General features: G+C 40.4%; 2 protein-coding genes across 2 annotated transcripts; both read right to left on the reverse strand.

Moving 5' to 3' along the window:
• Positions 1 to 1,013: 1,013 nt before the first annotated feature.
• LOC111325361 (uncharacterized) lies at positions 1,014 to 14,280 on the reverse strand. The gene is made up of 4 exons (XM_022929171.2): positions 13,937 to 14,280; positions 3,296 to 4,797; positions 2,864 to 2,966; positions 1,014 to 2,091 (listed from the first exon to the last, which is right to left on the reverse strand). The coding sequence occupies exons 1-4, from the start codon at positions 14,253 to 14,255 to the stop codon at positions 1,661 to 1,663; spliced, it is 2,355 nt and encodes a 784-aa protein (XP_022784906.2). The 5' UTR covers positions 14,256 to 14,280; the 3' UTR covers positions 1,014 to 1,660.
• Positions 10,476 to 13,212, reverse strand: LOC148733610 (uncharacterized). The gene has a single exon (XM_088757165.1). It carries the CDS (start codon positions 12,825 to 12,827, stop codon positions 10,938 to 10,940), a length of 1,890 nt encoding a protein of 629 aa, XP_088613291.1. The 5' UTR covers positions 12,828 to 13,212; the 3' UTR covers positions 10,476 to 10,937.
• Positions 14,281 to 18,734: the final 4,454 nt, after the last annotated feature.

Genomic DNA, 18,734 nt, shown 5'->3' on the forward strand with positions numbered 1-18,734 from the left:
TTCGCTATTGCAAAAATAGCGCTATCTACTGCGAGGATCGCACATCATACGCATCTAATACCGCAGTTTAAAATATATGAACTTCATATATTCATTGCATCTCATTTATAACTTTCACGGGTTTATTACGAATCAACTTAACGGCCTGCTCCCAGTTGGCTTGTTAGCTCAATTGGTAGAGCGCTGCACTAGTATCGCAGAGGTCAGTGGTTCGAGTCCCGTACAGGCCTGATTTTTTTCAGGTCTGATTTTCGCTATTGCAAAAATAGCGCTATGTACTGCGAGGATCGCACATCATACGCAACTTATTCCTTTTCTGTAGACTATGCCGCGGTACTTACGTTTGTCCCCGTATTTCATTTGGCGATTTTAGTATTTCCAATTTGTCATGGCATCAACTTGTTCTATAGTGTTAATCTCCTTAACTCTCCATGTTAACTAACAATGAAAAGCACTCAACCCCGATTTTGCTAAAAAACAGCAAGGCATTCAATTCGTTCCCTCTGAACTGGAAATCCGGCGAGAATTAAAGGTCTGTGTAGCTTCTTGCTGTGAATGATTCTGTGATTGAGAGTCTTGTAAACATGAGATAAACTTCAGGCAGCGTTTTGGTGAACTTGGATTTGTCAACAGTGGAGGATAATGATAAGCTTGGCATTCTTTGCCCTTTTTATGAAATATGAAAAGAGAATATCTAGACCATAGTTTCCTTCGTCTGGGTAAAGCATACCAGAAGCTGGGTTTCCCTTAAACTTTTGATGATAACTTTTGGGATACTTTACTTCTTCGTGATCAAAATTACAGTTATTGACAAAGCAATGCATTCTACATGACATGGGCAGTCAAACAACTTACACGTATTTCTCACAAAAGCAGAAAAACACGGATAAAGGTTCGCGAGTATGTCCTGGAAACTGCTGACCACAATTGGTTCTCGATCACGCGAAACAACACTAGGCTTGTGATCAACATATTGAGATGTAAGAAATTTAGTATAAAAAGACCTGTATTCCTCCAATAAATGTGACTCTTTATAGGATGAACAAAAACAGATAGTTGGACAGCTTTTTCGCTTGTGTAGCGTCAATTTTTTGAGAGTTCAATTACCAAACTCTTTGTTAACAAAGCTATTAAATGTTGTAAATAAATAAGAAACTTATCCTCATTGTCACTGATATAAAACCAAGTTTTCTTGATTCTGCTAATGCATTACGTCATCTTGAAAGATTCCAATATGGCGTCCATGTTGACGCTTCTCATACTTGTAAAACGAATACCGCAGACCTTCAAGCAACGCAGGCTTACACACTTTCGACACTGCCGATAGATGGATAGCAAACCGGAACTGCGTAGCCCGAGTAATGATGCTAAGATTTTCTTCTGAAGTATAATAATACTGCACGATTTAAGTTTTTAGGATAAGTCGATGCCAATACCGAAACACAATATGCAAGATAAGGATAAACTAAGCTATCATAAATCGTTCCAAACAATGATAAAGGAAGGCAAAAACATGATTTATACATTATGCCGATGGATTTACAAAGATTTCTTGCAATACTGATGAGATAACAATTGGCCTGAGTTTTATTTACATGCTTCAGTCTGTTCATCAAAACCCAAGAGTTTTACCTCATATTTCGGTTGTAAGAATATGCAATTACCGTGGATTTGATCCACGTTTGTTCACTACATCACTCTGTTTGCTCTCAGTTTCCCTCGTGATTTCGTGATCAGGACCCAGAATATCGTTTTGAATTACAAAGGCCCTATTAAGCTCTTCCAAGGCCTCATCGAATTGTCCTTGAAGGACTAAAACATCACTAAGCTGAACGCGTGAACGAGCTGTATCCTGATGATCTCCCAACAGCTTCTTTCGGAGCTCTAGAGCTTCTCTAAAGTACATTTCGGCCTGGTCGATGTAACCTCTCTCAGAGCTTCCATCTGCAAGGGCCTTGTACGAGACAGCGATGTAGGACAAAATCGAAGCTGTCCAAGGGTGTTTACCAAGCTGCTCCTTGTAAACTGGCAAAGTGTTCTCTTTCCAAATGTCGATTGCTTTTTGATGATCATCACACAATTGATAGGAATCTAACAAAGTGTAAAGAGAGGATATACGTTCTAAATACATTAATACATTCTTACTGCTTTTTAAAAAGAAACAGTTGAAATGGACGTGGGCGCTTTAAGAGTGATTTTGTCAAATAAGCCGTAAACGTTTAGAGGAAAGCAGGAAAGCTCATCAATCACGAGCCGATGTCGAGTGATTTATAAGCTTTCCGAGAGTTCTGCCAACATCCCAAGTGGCTTTATCACGTTTTAGAGCCCGGAAAATGCTTTCTATGGCTTTTATGACATAACTAGTTACATGCGGGCTCTATAACCTGATAAAGCATCCATAACTGAACTGACCAATCAGACAGTGCGTACTATGTTTATTTACTTTTTAAAAACTGATTGACATGTGAACGTTAGTATATTTTATCATGTGCATTAGACTTTCATCAGCATAACTTCCTTTTCCAAACAAAGACGATTGTCGCAGAGGAAATAAAACGAATCAATTTAAATACGACTCGAAGTTTATGAAGTTTGTTATGTCAATGGGGCACGCCATGTACCACAGACAAGACCATTTCCTCTTTCTGCATGAAATAAGACTCGACTATATTGCAATACATGCATGAGGCTTAGTTAATCATCTTTCAGGTTCTCATTTAACTGAAAATTTATTCGTTTTTTCTCACGATCTATTTTAATTTAAATGAAAACCGCCCAATTCGGAATTTCACCGCGCGCTTTATCACCTTTTCGCCTCCATCCAGTCTCCTACAGAGATAAGCAAACCCAAAAGGTTACTTACTTCCAAGGTCACAATATCCAGCAGCAACACATAAACGGTCACTTAAATACTCTCTTATTAAAATTCCTTCCTGTATGAGCTTCCTTCCTTTTTTCTTGTCTCCCTACAAAATAAATCACTCTTGTAAACATCCGGGTTCATTCTATCTTAGTACAAGTGATACCCCATGAGGGTTGAAGCAGACTTGCCCATTTCTGTATATTAATGATGAAGCTTCATTACATTTTCAACAAACTTCGGTACACGAGGAGAGCATACAAACTCCGACTTAAATTTTATGAGCCGACAGAAATAAAATTGGGGGAGGGGTGGTTCTTAAAAAAGCCGCAGAGAAAAATTTTCCTCGGAAAGGAAAGGATAAGAAAAAAAATCAAAACAAAAAAACAAAACAAAAAAGCACACCGTCCTCTTTTATGTTTTTTATGATCTCACCTGCAGTACAAAACATACTCCGAGCTTACTAGCGGTGTGCGCATGCGTTTGGGACTTTTGTTCTTCCTCCGGCAAAGTGCTGCGTATGACATATGCTTCCTGAAACTTTGCAAGGGTGGCTTGGTTTTCTTCTGGGCTGCCTTTGCTGTGAGACACGTCACAGAGACGACGGAATCCGAGTGAATTCAAGCTCTCTGCATGTCTCTTCTTATCGCCGGATGTTTTAGCAATCTCACAGCATTTCTGGTACAGCATGGTGCACTCTTTGGGGGGAGTTAAAACTTTTGCCACAAAATCCAGCACTTCTGTACTGTTAACGACGTCTAGAACGAAATTTTTGTCATCTGAATCGCTAGAGTCTTCGAGACAATTCTTCAACGCTTCCTCGATATTCGCTTTGTGCTGTCGAAACTTCTGAATGGCAACCAAAGCTGAATCTTTGCTAATAAACTCTCTACTCAAGACTCTTAGAAGACCAAGGTAATGATGGTTGAATTTACGCTGATTGGCGCGCCATAATTCACCCATGCCAAGAGATTCTTTCTCCGCCCGGAAGTAGGCTTGGACCAAAGCATGCATCCTCATGTTTCTATCAGTGTCCCTCTGAAGGAGAGCGTACTTGACCATCCTAGTCTTCACTGTTTGAAAGTGTAAAGGATCTTCAAAGAGAAATTGAATGTCCTCAGCTGAGAACCCCGACGGGAACACAGAAAAAAGGACTAGACTTTGTTTTACTTCATTGCCAAACTTCGTAAAAAACACTTTCAGCGTGTCATAAACACAGTTCGCATTAGTCTTGAGAAGTTGTATGGGATTATTCTCAAGGTGCTGGATTAATATCTCAGGACTAAAGTCATTATTCAGCAAGTCAGAGCAAGTCACAAGAAGGAGTGGTATCCCACCACAAAGCTTAGCAAGTTCATTGGAGTGTTCCTCGTTACAGCCATCAACTAGAAACCGGAGCAGTTCAGCGGACGAGTCGGGATCCAAAGGTTTGAGTCGAAACTTACACACGTCTGCTGACACGAATGCAACATCTTTCTGGGTAGTGATTAGCAACTTTATATTTGGGGCAGATTTCACCAGCCATTCAGCGAATTCGTCAAATTCCTTATCCTGTATATTCTCTGTATTGTCTAGTACTATAACAGTTGGGATATTTCGCTCCAATAGTTTACGCTTCACAAGAGACACAAAATCAGCGGTTTGCGACCAGGTACGACTACTTAATCGACCAAGAATCTCACTGCAGACGTCTTCGAGTCCCCGATGATGACTCTCTACTCGAATATGTGTAACAAACTGGTTACCCTCTTGTTCTAACAAGTGACTAACACGGACTCCAACTTCAGTCTTCCCCATACCTGGGATAGAAAGAATAACAACCATACGAGAGCTCTTTACTTTCTTTATGATTTTGTCTACGTCCTCGTCTCTTCCAACAAAGTGTGTAGTCAAACACGGAAGGTTTCGAGGTTGACCTCCCGGCGACGACGGTGAACCTAGAGTACGAGAAAAGAACGAAAAGAGTTTAAACGATACAAGAATGATAGCTGAGATATAAGAGGTGCAAGAGATGTCCCAAAACCAGGCTGAGCATAATTTGGCATAATTTGGAAAAACAAGCATAATTTTTGCTCTTTTTATAAAAGTAGCACTGATGGCATGATCAGCATATTTTCACTTTTTTTGAAGGGAACATTATCAGAGTCCTGACTTGCTTCTCTCAGGTTGGTTATTTTCAAGTTAAGTTACTGGATCAGTCCATTTTCACTTTTGCAATGTCTTGAGGGAAGAATAGAAGGTTACTGCATATACTGAGTCGTTCGTAAGCGCACCGGAAATAAAGACTCTGTCCGTCCCAGTTTCCGCTTTCACCGAAGGACAAAATGGTCGAAAAGAAAGCTGACGTAAACATCATATATTTTGACACAACAATTCAGAGCAAGAATGCAACTCAAAATAGAGATGATACCTCGCTTTAATAACAAGAAATATACACTTTGGACCTGTCCGTTCTTTTTTAAAAAACATACTTAAAAAAAATATAAAGAAAATGAAGCATAATTTTAAAAAACGAGCACAATCATGAACATAAATTGAAAAGAAACTCGAGTAACGCTAATAGCATAATGTGCAACTTTTACTGACACAATCTATACGGGCCTACCTACCCCAAACCTAGGGACTCCAGACCCTCATATGCTGAAATACATTTCTTGCTTAAAATTGGAAATGGTTCGGACTCCCTTAAAGGAATTTTATAAAGACTTCTTCGAATCTTTTAGATTTTCTCATCTCGATACAGTAAATTCATGAAAGGAAGTGATATTTGAGTAGTATGAAAAGACGAAAATTGACATCTGGAAACTGACTATTTGAGAACAACAACCGTTCTGATTGGGGTGAGATAAATTATGCTAGGAACAGCAGTATGCTATTGAGCGTCACCCCTGAAAACATATCATTGTGGCAAAAAATTTTTTTTTTCTTACTGCATACTTCATTTAATAATTACTCGGGTTTTCCAAAGGAAACGCTCGAGTTGAAATTCCGGCTTCCTTCTTTTCTTTTTTTTTTTTTTTTTCAGTCAGTTGCAAATCGTAGTCACGTCCTTATCACGCATGCGAGACGTTTTGACTCTGACGCATGCGCAACGTTTGGACTAATAAGCACATGGTATGATGTAATGGCAGAGGAAGAGAAGCTTTAGCCGTGCAAAATCAGCACAGATACCAGAGCTCTCAAGATGATTTGTTGGCAAAGAGTGAGGTCGGCAACGGCGCAGCAGTTGTTTGTGACGCCATAGGCGTCACCCCGCTAAAAGGGGTCTGGGGGCATGCTCCCTCAAGAAATTTTGAAAAATGGAAGTAGCTAAGACTTGTTTTCCTTCATTTTGAGCAGAAATGTCATGCTTTAAAACTAAGTATTTAGATCCCAGAATTTTCGTTTTAATGGACCAATATCAACTCTTTCTTAAGCCCACTGGCCAGAGAAACGCTGGCTGTGCACAAGAATAAAGTGTTCGAAGCGAGTACAAACCAAACAAGGAGCTAAATTATATCATAAAATTTAGTTTATTGTAAAGGAACTTCACTAAAGGAGCAAGTAATCTGAAATGCGTGAGAACTAATAGTTTTAGCGTGAGAGTGTGAGATTGACTTTGTTTGCGTGAGTCTAACGCTCAATGCGTGAGACTTGAGAGCACTGAGATACGCGTATAATACACTCAAAACGCATACAAAATATAAAAACAGCGTTCACGGTAGACCTACACTAAAAGATGTCGAGCGTTTTCGGAACGGGTCGGTCCGCGAATGTTACTGAAGATCTCTTTACGAGCGAACATTTATGAGAGAACCTTTTATCGAGAAAAATGCTATATCAACTGAGCTTTCTCGTGTTCATCGAAAGAAGCATAGACACAAATTCAATCCTGTGCAGGCGAATGCAGGCACAAAAAACAAAGTTTCTTGCCGACAGAAAGCCCAAGTGAACGCAAATATATGTCTAATTTAATATAAGAACCATTCTACCCTGCCACCGACAGGCAAAATCAAATCACAACTAACCACGCTTATCTCTCAGTTAATGCATTTTCTGAAAGGCCCTAAATAAAGTCATCGTAATAGTTCTAGGAATTTAGTTTAATGCTCGATAATTTCAGCCGTTATAACGCCATTGTGCTTGATGCTCTGCCCGAAACTTTGCAAATCATTTATCTGGGGACCGTACAATACGTGGACCCCCCTTCTGGAACCCCTTTTGGACCCCCTTCTGGACCCCCTGCTGGACCCCCTTTTTGAACCCTGTATGGACCTCCCTAACTAGATTAAGAAAGGATGAAAACAATAAATACCTGGTGCGACTTAGGAGGTCGTCATGAAAGTGGCATTTCATGCCACAAACACTTGACTGAATCTTCAAAAAGTACCACTAGAAGTGTTAATTCTCCCTGTGCTCTCGTGGAATCCATTTTGTTTCTAAGTTAGAGTGGGGACCTTAGCGCAAGGCTACAAAACTTCCGGTCTTTTCCTCAGATCGACCGATCAGATTATTCCGCCATTTTGACTGCATTATCTCATGTCTTTGGCTACCACCGCTGACCGAAAAAACTGTGGTTATCATACACGGCGTTCAGGCCATTGCAGAAACGCGAGAGGACTGGGACGAGTTTCTTATATTGATTACATTAAAAATCTAAACATTTCAATTGAAATGTTACTGAATGAAAAGCTACTAGGCCAAGTTTGAGAATTTTCAGCGGAAAAGTTTCCAAATCGGAGCCTTGCAAAAGTTGCAAAAAATTCCATACAAACCCTTAAAATTTTTTGCCCTGTCTATCCAATCCTAGTCTCCCTCGCAGCCGTTTTTTTTGGATGTCACGGAACGCTCCCCCAAAAGAACGGCTGCTGACAACCGAACTACATTCCTTTCTCCGAATTGGCCAATCACAGCTCGGGTTCCATTTTCAGGAACCTTTTCGCGCCAGACTCACCTTTTGAGACTCGTACAATCAGATATCGTTTTCTACCGCGATCCTCATGTGGAAAACACAAGACAAATGGCGGTGCTTGAAGGAGCTTTTCGCAAAGCGTCGTCAAAGTTCAAAATTTTCGAGCTTAAAGCTCACCAGAAGCTTGCAATTAAAAAAAGTTTTAGTCGAGAAAGAAGATGTTTTTGTTAAGTTGCCTACAGGATCCGGGAAATCGTTAATATATCAAGCACTCCCGCTCGTGTTTGACCATGTTACCGATGAAAGTGGTCATATTATTGTTATTGTTGTTGCGTTGTACCAACTTGCGGAAACACTCGATAATTCGGGCCGATTTCCTGTCCCGGTGAGAAGCCACGAACATAACTAATCGGGTTCGCTCCAGCATACTACTAACTATGGCTCCAGCTAGCAGCGGACTGGCAAATGAAGAAATACAAGTAGAGCAGGAGACGTTGGCCGACCTAAATTGCAGTGTTCTCGAAGCTTCGCCAGGTTTGTTGACGGCAAGCACGCGCTTTTTTCCTCCTGATCTCCATCTGTAGGTCGAAGCAAGCGTTTAGCCCTTGGCCTAGATTGAAAGGCGTCTTGTATTTCCTTTTGATTATTGATATAATTTACTATTTCTTATATATTCTGACTTTTATAATCTGTAGTAACCTCTTGAAATAGTGCGAATAAAGAGTTTCAGTTCAGTTTTTTGCTTCTTCTACTTTCTCGGTGCTCGCTGAAACTTTAACCGCTCAAACAATCTAGCGTTCGTGTCGTTGGCGTAGCAGTTGACGTCTATGTTAAGAGTAGATTCTATAATTTCAACGAAATTGTGAGAAGTTTTCCCAAAAATATATACTCAACGTATGATGCACGATCCTCGCAGTAGAGAGCGCTATTTATGCAATAGCGAAAATCAGACCTGAAAAAAATCAGGCCTGTACGGGATTCGAACCACTGACCTCTGCGATACTAGTGCAGCGCTCTACCAATTGAGCTAACAAGCCAACTAAGAGCAGGCCGTTAAGTTGATTCGTAATAAACCCGTGATGATGAATCAGATACAATGAATATATGAAGTTCATATATTTGAACTGCGGTTGTAGATACGTATGATGCACGATCCTCGCAGTAGAGAGCGCTATTTAGGCCTGATTTTTTTCAGGTCTGATTTTCGCTACTGCATAAATAGCGCTCTCTACTGCGAGGATCGTGCATCATACGTATCTACTACCGCAGTTCAAATATATGAACTTCATATATTCATTGTATCTGATTTATCATCACGGGTTTATTACGAATCAACTTAACGGGCTGCTCCCAGTTGGCTTGTTAGCTCAATTGGAAGAGCGCTGCACTAGTATCGCAGAGGTCAGTGGTTCGAATCCCGTACAGGCCTGATTTTTTTCAGGTCTGATTTTCGCTATTGCATAAATAGCGCTCTCTACTGCGAGGATCGTGCATCATACGTATCTACAACCGCAGTTCAAATATATAAACTTCATATATTCATTGTATCTAATATAAACTCTATGTTTACCAGGGCACAACGATGAACATGTGAAACATTTCGAGCTCTCATCGACAAATTTCCTCAGTGTTTCTCCCAACATCCACATTTTCGCGTGAAACCTTACGTCATTCAGATTTTCTGGTATGTGATTGGTCTGTTCAATAGACCGCGACTAACCCGCAAGGACAATGAGAAAGGAATGTAGTTCGGTTGTCAGCAGCCGTTCTTTTGGGGGAGCGTTGCGTGACATCCAAAACAAACGGCTGCGAGGGAGACTAACCCAATCCATGCAAACTCTCTATTTTAGGTGATATTTGAAAAGCTGTCATTTTGCCCTTTTCCTCCTCTAAGTACTTCTATTCTTGTTTAAGACTCTCAAATTTAGTTGATCTTTCATTTGAATATCTTAGTTTTTCAAACAAACGGAAAACAACCACACTCTTTTCCAGTCCTCTCGCGTTTCTGCAATGGCCTATGGTGGAATGTTGAGGGTAAGGTGTGTGATTGTTTTGCAAGAAAATGTCGTGATTGTCTGGCTTCAGGAATGTCGAGATTGCATACAAAATGCGAAAAAATCACACACCTACCTTCAACATTTCACCGTATAGCTCCCTGTATGGATTACCACAATTTTTTTTGGTCAGCCGGTGGTAGCCAAGGACATGAGATGATGCAATCAAAATGGAGGAAAAAATCTGATCGGAGCGGCCGATCAGAGGAAACACCGGAAGTTTTGTTGTCTTGTGCCGAGGTCCCCACTCTAACTTAGTAACAAAATGGCACCCACAATAGCACACGGAAGAATTAATATTTCTAGTAGCACTTTTTCAAGATTAAGGCAAATGTTTGTAGCTTGAACTGCCACTTTCATGACGTCATCCTAAGAGCCTGATTACATGAGCCGGGCTGGCCCTGTTAGCCGGGTTGATTTCTTTTGTTTTGGTGTTTGCCAAAGCGTGAAAACAAAAGAAATCAGCCCGGCTCATGTAACCAGGCCCTAAGTCGCACCAGGTATTATTGTTTTCATCCTTTCTTAAGGTGGCTCGATAGTCTAAAAATGCTCATTTTGGCAACAATTTTACCAACACTTAAACTTTAAATCATATCATTATACTTGTGCCACAAACTTAAATAGGTCTTACCCATTACTTTCCACTAAGTTAGGAGAGCATTCCATAAAATTCAGAGGAGCCACACCATTTATTCTAGCCACACCCAATTCCGAGAGACAAAAATAGGTATGTTTTTTGGCAAAGATATCTCTACTCTGCTTTATGCTATAGAGCTAAAACTTCAGGTGCTTGTTGTACTGTATCACAGCTGTGCAATGACCTACTTTGAGGTAAGTACTATGTTGCATTCATGAATTAGCTCTCAACAAAGAAAGACCAAAAAATAACCCTGACTACACTTCAATTTACAAGGCATAACCCATGAGTGAGAAGTCCAAACACTATAAAAATAGGTCATTGCACACAGCTATTGACACTTGAGATGCTGTGAAAATTTGATCTACTTATCGTAAATATTTTTTGAGATATTATTGTCACAAGGTTTCAAAACCTCTGAAATACGGAAAATTAGAAAATAGCAAATAAAGTTCACAAGATCATTGGGCAAGCAGTCAAGAGTTGAAAACAATGTTAGAAGGCACCAGCACCATACTGTTGTCCTTCTATTGCCTCTAAAGTGTCACTGTAACCTTTTTTGAAGTTTCTGATCTGTTTTCTCCTTTTTTTGGCTTGCTCAGAGCTTTTACGGCGAGAATGGCGAATTCGATTATGATCTTGCTTTCGGCAAGCTTTGATGCAATGAAATCCTGGGTCAATTCCCAGGTTTCGAAGAACTAAAATGATAGAAATAGTGCCATTGTTAAAATGTGAGACTGCCAAGAAGGTAGCAAGTTCCACCACTGCTAGCCCAGAGTGGGTTTCCTTTGTAGCACGCTGCCAGATAAGGGCATTGATGGCCTCATTTTGGTTTTGCGTACCACCATGTAGACAGCGTGCAAGCAGACTTTGCTCACTCAAGGCTTCAAAGGTGGGATAGATGGCATTAGCCACAGCCGTTGGAAGGGGATGGTTATGTCTATAATCAGAGGTCCCCTGTGCAACATCCCTTTGAAAGCCACACCATGAACTCTCTCCAGGGGGGCACAGGTCGTGATCTGGGCTATCATCAGTTGACTGTGTATGATGCCAAATTGCCATTACAGCATTCTCCATAGCTTGGATATCATGAGTATTGTTCCTAATGGCTTTCCCATAATATACTTGCAGTTTATCAATGACATTGTCTGTTAGCCTGCCCCTTCCGCCAATTGACTTTCCATCTTGAAGACGTGTCTGACCAGTTCTCTTCTTCAGTGAGCGAAGTCGCGACCCCAAACGTTTCTGGACATGGCCCACACATTCCAATTTTCTTACTTCAACAGGCCCATAAACGGCTTCTTCAACAATAAGTTTGTGGGATTTACTGTCTCCATCCCCAAGAAATTCTGTATAACGAACAGAGTAGTTTTGAACAGACCGTTCAAATATGGCAAGCATTCCAGAAGCATCCATCGACCCCGAAGAACCAAAATAGTTTGCCTGGCAAAGATGCTGGTGTCCTTCCCACCACTCCTGAAACTCAACAGTTCCTTCTTTGCTTCTCCAAACCATGCATTCCTTGCACTCTTTGGACATTACTTCCACATCGAGAACTTTACCAGTAACTGTGGATATTGCAGTGACGACCCCATAAGCTGAAGAGTACCCCCTTCTTCTCCAAGTTCCATCCCCTGACACTCCAATGTCAAAGACCCCATCTTCTCCTGGCTCATAAAATTCTTTTGCCTCTTCAGCTGCATTTTGCATGCTCTCCTTGGCTACAGTCTCCGCAGAATTGCGAATTGTGGCAACATGATCTCGATAAGAGTTCTCGTTCATGGGCGGTAGCATGTTCATCACCGCAGCGAATTTTACAAGACTCTGGTGTCCAATTCCAATGTTCCTTATAGCAAGGACAACTCTTCGGTTGACTTCATAAGCCTGACTCCCTTCGATTTTAGCAGAGGAAAAAAACCTCTTCGAGTATTTGCACTTTTGGGATGTGCATTTTAGCACAAAAAGAGTAGCAAAACCCATCTTGGCGCTGCAATCCTCCTCGAACGTGACGTGGCCATATTTACACATCGGACACCAAAATGACTCGAAGACTGAAGCAAGTACAGAGATATCAATCAAACGAAAACCCTCTATACTTGCCATCTTTTCCTCCTCATCGTTTTCAGGGTCTCCAGAATCGCTAGACTTATCGTCCAACTTTCTCAGGGTAGCAGGCATCGATTTAGTACGATCAGAATTCCGTGTGATGTTTTTCGGAATCTTTTCATCTTCGATATCGGTGATGTCTGATTCCTCGCTTTCTTTCACTGATTCCTGATCATCAGTTCCTTCCATTTCTTCAGAATTTCTTTTCTTAGTATACTTGTTGCCTGTAAACCTCCTTTTTTTTCTTCTAACGTTCCTAAATTTCCTTTTTGGAGGCATAATTCGCTTCAACTCTCAGTAGATAGATCGTAAACAAGCGAACACGTTTTTCTCATGCCAAGTACGTCATGTATCAGCACACAATGTCCTCATTTAGGGCCTAACTATTTACCAGGCCCCTGAAATCTATTCTGGTCACTCCTGTGAAGATTTCTTTGAAATCATTGGCTTTTTTTGGTGGAAAACGACGCGTTAACAATGCTGGTTTCCATAGCAACCGCTCAAACAGATCCAAAAACAGTTGAAAAACATACAATAGCCATGGGAAAAATTACAAAAGACTTACTTTTCTTGAAACTACAATGACTGTTGGTGCCCAGAAACTTATTTCCAAAAATATGAAGTTTTTATGATTTTTTGGCCTATCGAGCCACCTTAATCTAGTTGGGGGTCCAGAAGGGGGTCCAAAAGGGGGTCCAAAAGAGGGTCCAGAAGGGAGTCCAGAAGGGGCCTACGTTTTGTACCTGACCAAATCGACTTGGTCTAGACAGCTCCCGCCCTTCTCAAGAAATGGCGAAAGCTTGTCTTAGGATTGCAATCGTTAATACCAATGCATGATGCTACTTTTCTCCCATTTAACATGACAGCCACTTTTCTTTTCAGCTTTCTATTACAGAGATGCTACAGCTGTTTACCATTATCTGTTAAATCAGAATTATTTACCTCTGGTTATATTGACTGTATTCTGCAGCCATCCGTAAAATTTCGAAGATGGCGTGGCTAGGAAATACTCATTTAAAAGGCGTTTTTCGTGGTCAGGTAAAACGTTTTAGAATCTTGCATTTATTTCCAACTGTACGCATAGATGCCGTAGACAAGGATCAAATCAAACATCGTTCGATACTGCCGCTCGACCGTGAAATATACCACGTTTCAACGTGTTCAATTAATTTTGGCGCATTTATCTTTATAATTCATTTTCTTTAAAGCGCACACAGCTAAATGAACTTTGATTTTATCGAAGACTTGGCGAGAATGCATAAAATTCTCAACGCAAAGATAAATCTGAGGTCTGTAAGATCGTATTATTTATAGAGGAACTACACATTAAAAAGCCTCATTCAATCTTAACAAATCCATCTGCACACGGGTCCCTGCCACAATCTTACCTTGTTCCTCGATCCAATCAGCTAGCTCAATGCATCCGACGTTTCTCAGAAGCCATACCAAATAGGATATTTCATTTGGGCAGATTTTACCGTGTTGGCGTAAGAAGCTCAAAAACTCGCGTTGGTTTTTGATGGCACAAAGCTGTCCTCGTGGCAAATCATTAGTGTCGGTTTTTTCGTCACAGAGGAATTTCATTTCCTCCAACTCTTCTTCTGTTATTCGGTTAGCAATTTTAACCAAGAAAGCGTTAAACTCTGGGTAATTTCCAGCGGGTGGCGGATTATTGAGCGATTGCGCGGACAGTGACATATCTGTCATGGTGCAAACGTGGATGATCTTGGCGTCTGAAATATGATGCGCGTGACACGACGATCTCAAGATGAGGGTGAGTCACGCAATTAGCGGGGCTGAATAAGTAACATCAGGCTCCATCAGGCTACATTTTCCTTAAAATATGACTGCCTATATTATACTTAGCCTACTCACTTCGCTTCATTAGCGAAGCCAAACCTTGGAAAGCACATCACTATGGACAGGCAGCCTCCCCTAGTGTTGTTGAGTCAGTCGAATCAAGAGTTGGTGGGTCAGTCGGTTACATCAGTTTAGTGATAGGAGAAATTTGCAAAATGTTCGCAATAGTCATTCACAAATGAGTTGAAGGAAATCTTTCAAACAGTGTTCAAGAAGCCAAACTGTATTTCAGAAGCTGTCATTTGATAAATTGTCTCATATATACATGATAGACTTCCGCAGAAGTTGTGTAACTTTGGCATCTCTGGCATTCTGCTAAACTGGTGTAGGGATTACTTGACTGATAGAGAGCAAAGAGTTATGGAGGGAATGAGTTCCTCCTGGACTGTTATTCCATCTGGTGTACCACAGGGCTCATTATTAGGTTCCCTGTTCCTCGTGAAATTCATTAGTGATTTACCTGATGCAGTTATGGCTGGTAACACAATTACCTTATTATGCTGATGATTGTAAATCATCAAGAGTGATAAATTGTCCATCCGACTATGAAGTGTTTCAATCAGATCTGAATAACTTGTACTCATGGAGTCAACAAAGTTTAATGGACTGTAATGTAAAGAAGTGTAAACTGATGCGTGTCACCAAGAAGAAGATGCCCTTCCACTCTGACCCTCAGCTCAATGATAACACCTTGGAGGAAGCATCCGAGTTTTGTGACCTTGGCTTAGTTACTACAAGTAGGCTGTCTTGGAATGCCCATGTGGACAAAATATCAAGTAAGGCCAATAACATTCTTGGCCTCATTAAAAGAATGTGCAGGGGACTGAATGATGTAAGCACCTTAAGATCCTTATACTGTACCTTGGTCAAAGGTCCCAACTGGAGTACTGTTCTGTTTTCTGGTCACCTTATACAGCGAGAAATGTTGACAAGTTGGAAAGAATTCAACGAAGAGCTACAAAGTTTATATTAAAGACAGATGCTGAGTATGATGCTAGAAGAGAAAGACTGAACTTGTTATCCTTGAAGGATAGATGTGTTTTGTTGGAAGTTTTCTTTTTTTATAAAGCTCTAAATGGGCACATTAACTTAGATGTTTCTTCATATATTCAATTTTATTCAGACTCTGAGAGGTACTCTTTTAAGGGGAAGGGACGAACTTACATTGAAGAAGAACTTTGCAAGGACAGACACTTTTAAGTTTAAGTTTTTTTAATAGGATTGTTGACTCATGGAATGTGCTACCACTTTCTGTTCGGCAAGCTTCAAGTATTTCTAGTTTCAAAAGGGGAGTAGGAGACTTCCTCTTTACTAGAATCACTTGATTGTTTCTTTTCATCTTGTTTTAGATATAGTTTTATTTTTATATCTATATTTTCGTCCTGACTCACAGGTCAGTCTCTGGTCTCTCAATTAATGCATGATCTATATTTATAATGTAATAATATTTATCATTTAAGTTTTTATCTTTAATGTAAACGGTTATTGGGAGGGTTATGGCAGGTGGCCTGCCTTGTATGGGGTCCCTCGACTCTTTCGTAGGCTATCCTTATGGCTCTCATTATTTATGTACATCTTTTTGCCATTAAATTGTAATAAATAAATAAATGAATAAATATTAACATTGCTTTTAGCTGCAGATTTCCACATTATATATGTGGAACTTTATTTACACTATATTTACATCCGGAATATTGAATATTAATTATTTGTCTCACACAAAGTGTGGTAAAATAAATTCTTATTAGGGTATACCCTGACAAGGACTTACAAGGATTTTCCTCTTAAGTTACTTTCCTTTGCAAAAGTGTAGATTTGGAAGTGTGGACTCCATGTATTTCAAAATAAGAAATTAATTAAAAGGGACTGTTTCCATTCCAAAACATTTTCTTGTCTTAAAAGTTCTCACTAGTGCATGTTTCAGGGTCACAGTTTAACAATCTAGACAGTGATTCTTTTCTCTAAGGAAGCATAAGAAAGGGGTACATTTACCCTCTGGGCAAAAAGTGAAAAAAAAAAAAAAAAGAAAAAAAAATGGCCAGAGTTTGGGCATTAAAGCAGGGCATCCTTGTACATTTAGTGTGGCTCTCCTCATTATGGGTGGGAAGTACTGTAAGTTGAAAAGATCTTTCTTGCAGGGGTCAACTGAGTTCTATTTTTGCAAGGTTCTGCACTACCATTAAGGTGGCTCCCCAGGACTAAGGCTTCATAACCAGCTGCAGTGCCAGAAAGGAACCCTGTATAAATATTTTGAATTATTATTATAAACCTGAACTCCTTGGAAGAGAGGCAAGAAAGCAGTAAAAGCCAAGCACTTACTCCTTATGATACCTGAAGAGGAACTTAAATCTAATGCTTACTATAATTCTAAAACATCTTTAGACCTCCTTGATGCTGCTCATGGGATATGCTGGAACTTTTAGTAACTATAACTGCATATCCATGATGGCCTAATACACCACTGACAACATTACTACAAGCTACATTAGTCAATGGTGCCTGACAGCTTAGAGAAAGCTGACTTCAAGTAAGTTAAGAAACATATTTTGAAAAGCAGTTTCTGATGACATAATTCTTCATAATCAATCATCGTTATTTTCCCCCTGAAATTGACAACACATACAAAAAAAACAAATTACAAATAACACAAAATGTTTTGAATTAAAACATTGTCAAATTGCAAAAAAATCAAGCCTTCATAAATATTATTTATTCTCCCCATCGGACTATGAAATTTTTTCCACTGAAACTTTTGCAACTATTTTAGAATTCTTTTTGTTGGTTCAGAGGTAACAGTATTCAGGGTGTCCAATGTCTGAATGAATGACTAGTTGAATATGAATGACAAGTTTATTGAACGGTCTGGCAGTAAGGGGCCTGAATTATCGAGTGTTTTTCAATCTTAAGACAACTATTATTTAAAAACTAAAAATTTATGACTCACCATAATGATGATAATAACAATTGAATGATTTAAAATATTTAAATGCAAAAAAGTCCTCCGTTCTCTTTGTCCTACATGTCTGATTGTTTCAGAAGAGATGGTATTTTTGTGTTTTCTGCCTTAACTTGTAATTAGGTGTGTGCAGGAGTGGGCTGGGAAGCAGATGGTGCAGGAGTGGGCTGGGGAGCAGATGGGTGCAGGAGTGGGCTGGGGAGCAGATGGGTGCAGGAGTGGACTGGGGAGCAGACGGGTGCAGGAGTGGGCTGGGGAGCAGATGGGTGAAGGAGTGGACTGGGGAGCAGATGGGTGCAGGAGTGGGCTGGGGAGCAGATGGGTGCAGGAGTGAGCTGGGGAGCAGGAGTGGACTGGGGAGCAGGAGTGGACTGGGGAGCAGAGGGGTGCAGGAGTGGACTGGGGAGCAGATGGGTGCAGGAGTGGGCTGGGGAGCAGATGGTGCGGGTGCCTTGGGGACTTCATTTTTGCCATGTATTTATAACACAGGTCTACTCTTCTGTCATCTAGCCTATCTAATTTACCCGCGCTGTAAGGCATAAGCATATGACTCAGCCTCGGGGTAAATTATATTAAGCGCCCTTTTTTGGACTTGCTCCATGGATTCGGACAGATAGTCAGGAATATCCTGCCAAACAGGTACAGCATACTCTAAAATTGGCTGAACTGTGCTAAGATATATCTTCAAGATGTTAGATTGACACACCCTGGCTCTGCGTAGTACTCTAGGGGAGTATAACCTCTTACAAGCTTTCTTAATAATGTAATTAACATCACAGTTCCACTTCGGGTCACTGTCTATAATAACTCCTAAGATCTTATAGGTACTGACACACTGGATGACGTTGCAGCCAATTAATATGGGGTTAATGAGACAATTAGAGTTGCGTAGAAAATTAATATGCCTTTCTTTACACTTAGTTGGATTAAGACTCATATTATGAGCAATGGCAAAATTATGAATATCTGAGGCTAAAACATTGAGTAAGCTAGGGGAATTTCTCGGGATTATTTGGAGAGTGCTGGTATCATCAACATATTTAATGCGCAACCGCCAGTCGGACAGGAGTCTGTTTGTCATCACCATAAAAAGAATCAAACCCAACTTAGTTCCTTGGGACACTCCTCCTTTTAGTGTTAACCAATTTGACAGAGATCCCCCAATTTTAACTGCTTGCCTCCAATGAGTTAAAAAGGCTGCAGTCAAAGATAAAAGGACAAGATGAACCTCAAGGTCTGCGAGTTCCTGCATCAATATTAAGTGGTCAAACAAATCAAACCCTTTAGAAAAATCTACGAAAAATATCCGAGCAGAGGCGTCACCAGTATCAACTGCTTCGTAGATCACTTGAAGCATATATATAAAAGCA

Source organism: Stylophora pistillata, chromosome 4, assembly GCF_964205215.1.
Source record: "Stylophora pistillata chromosome 4, jaStyPist1.2, whole genome shotgun sequence".
Classification (NCBI taxonomy): Eukaryota; Metazoa; Cnidaria; class Anthozoa; order Scleractinia; family Pocilloporidae; genus Stylophora; species Stylophora pistillata.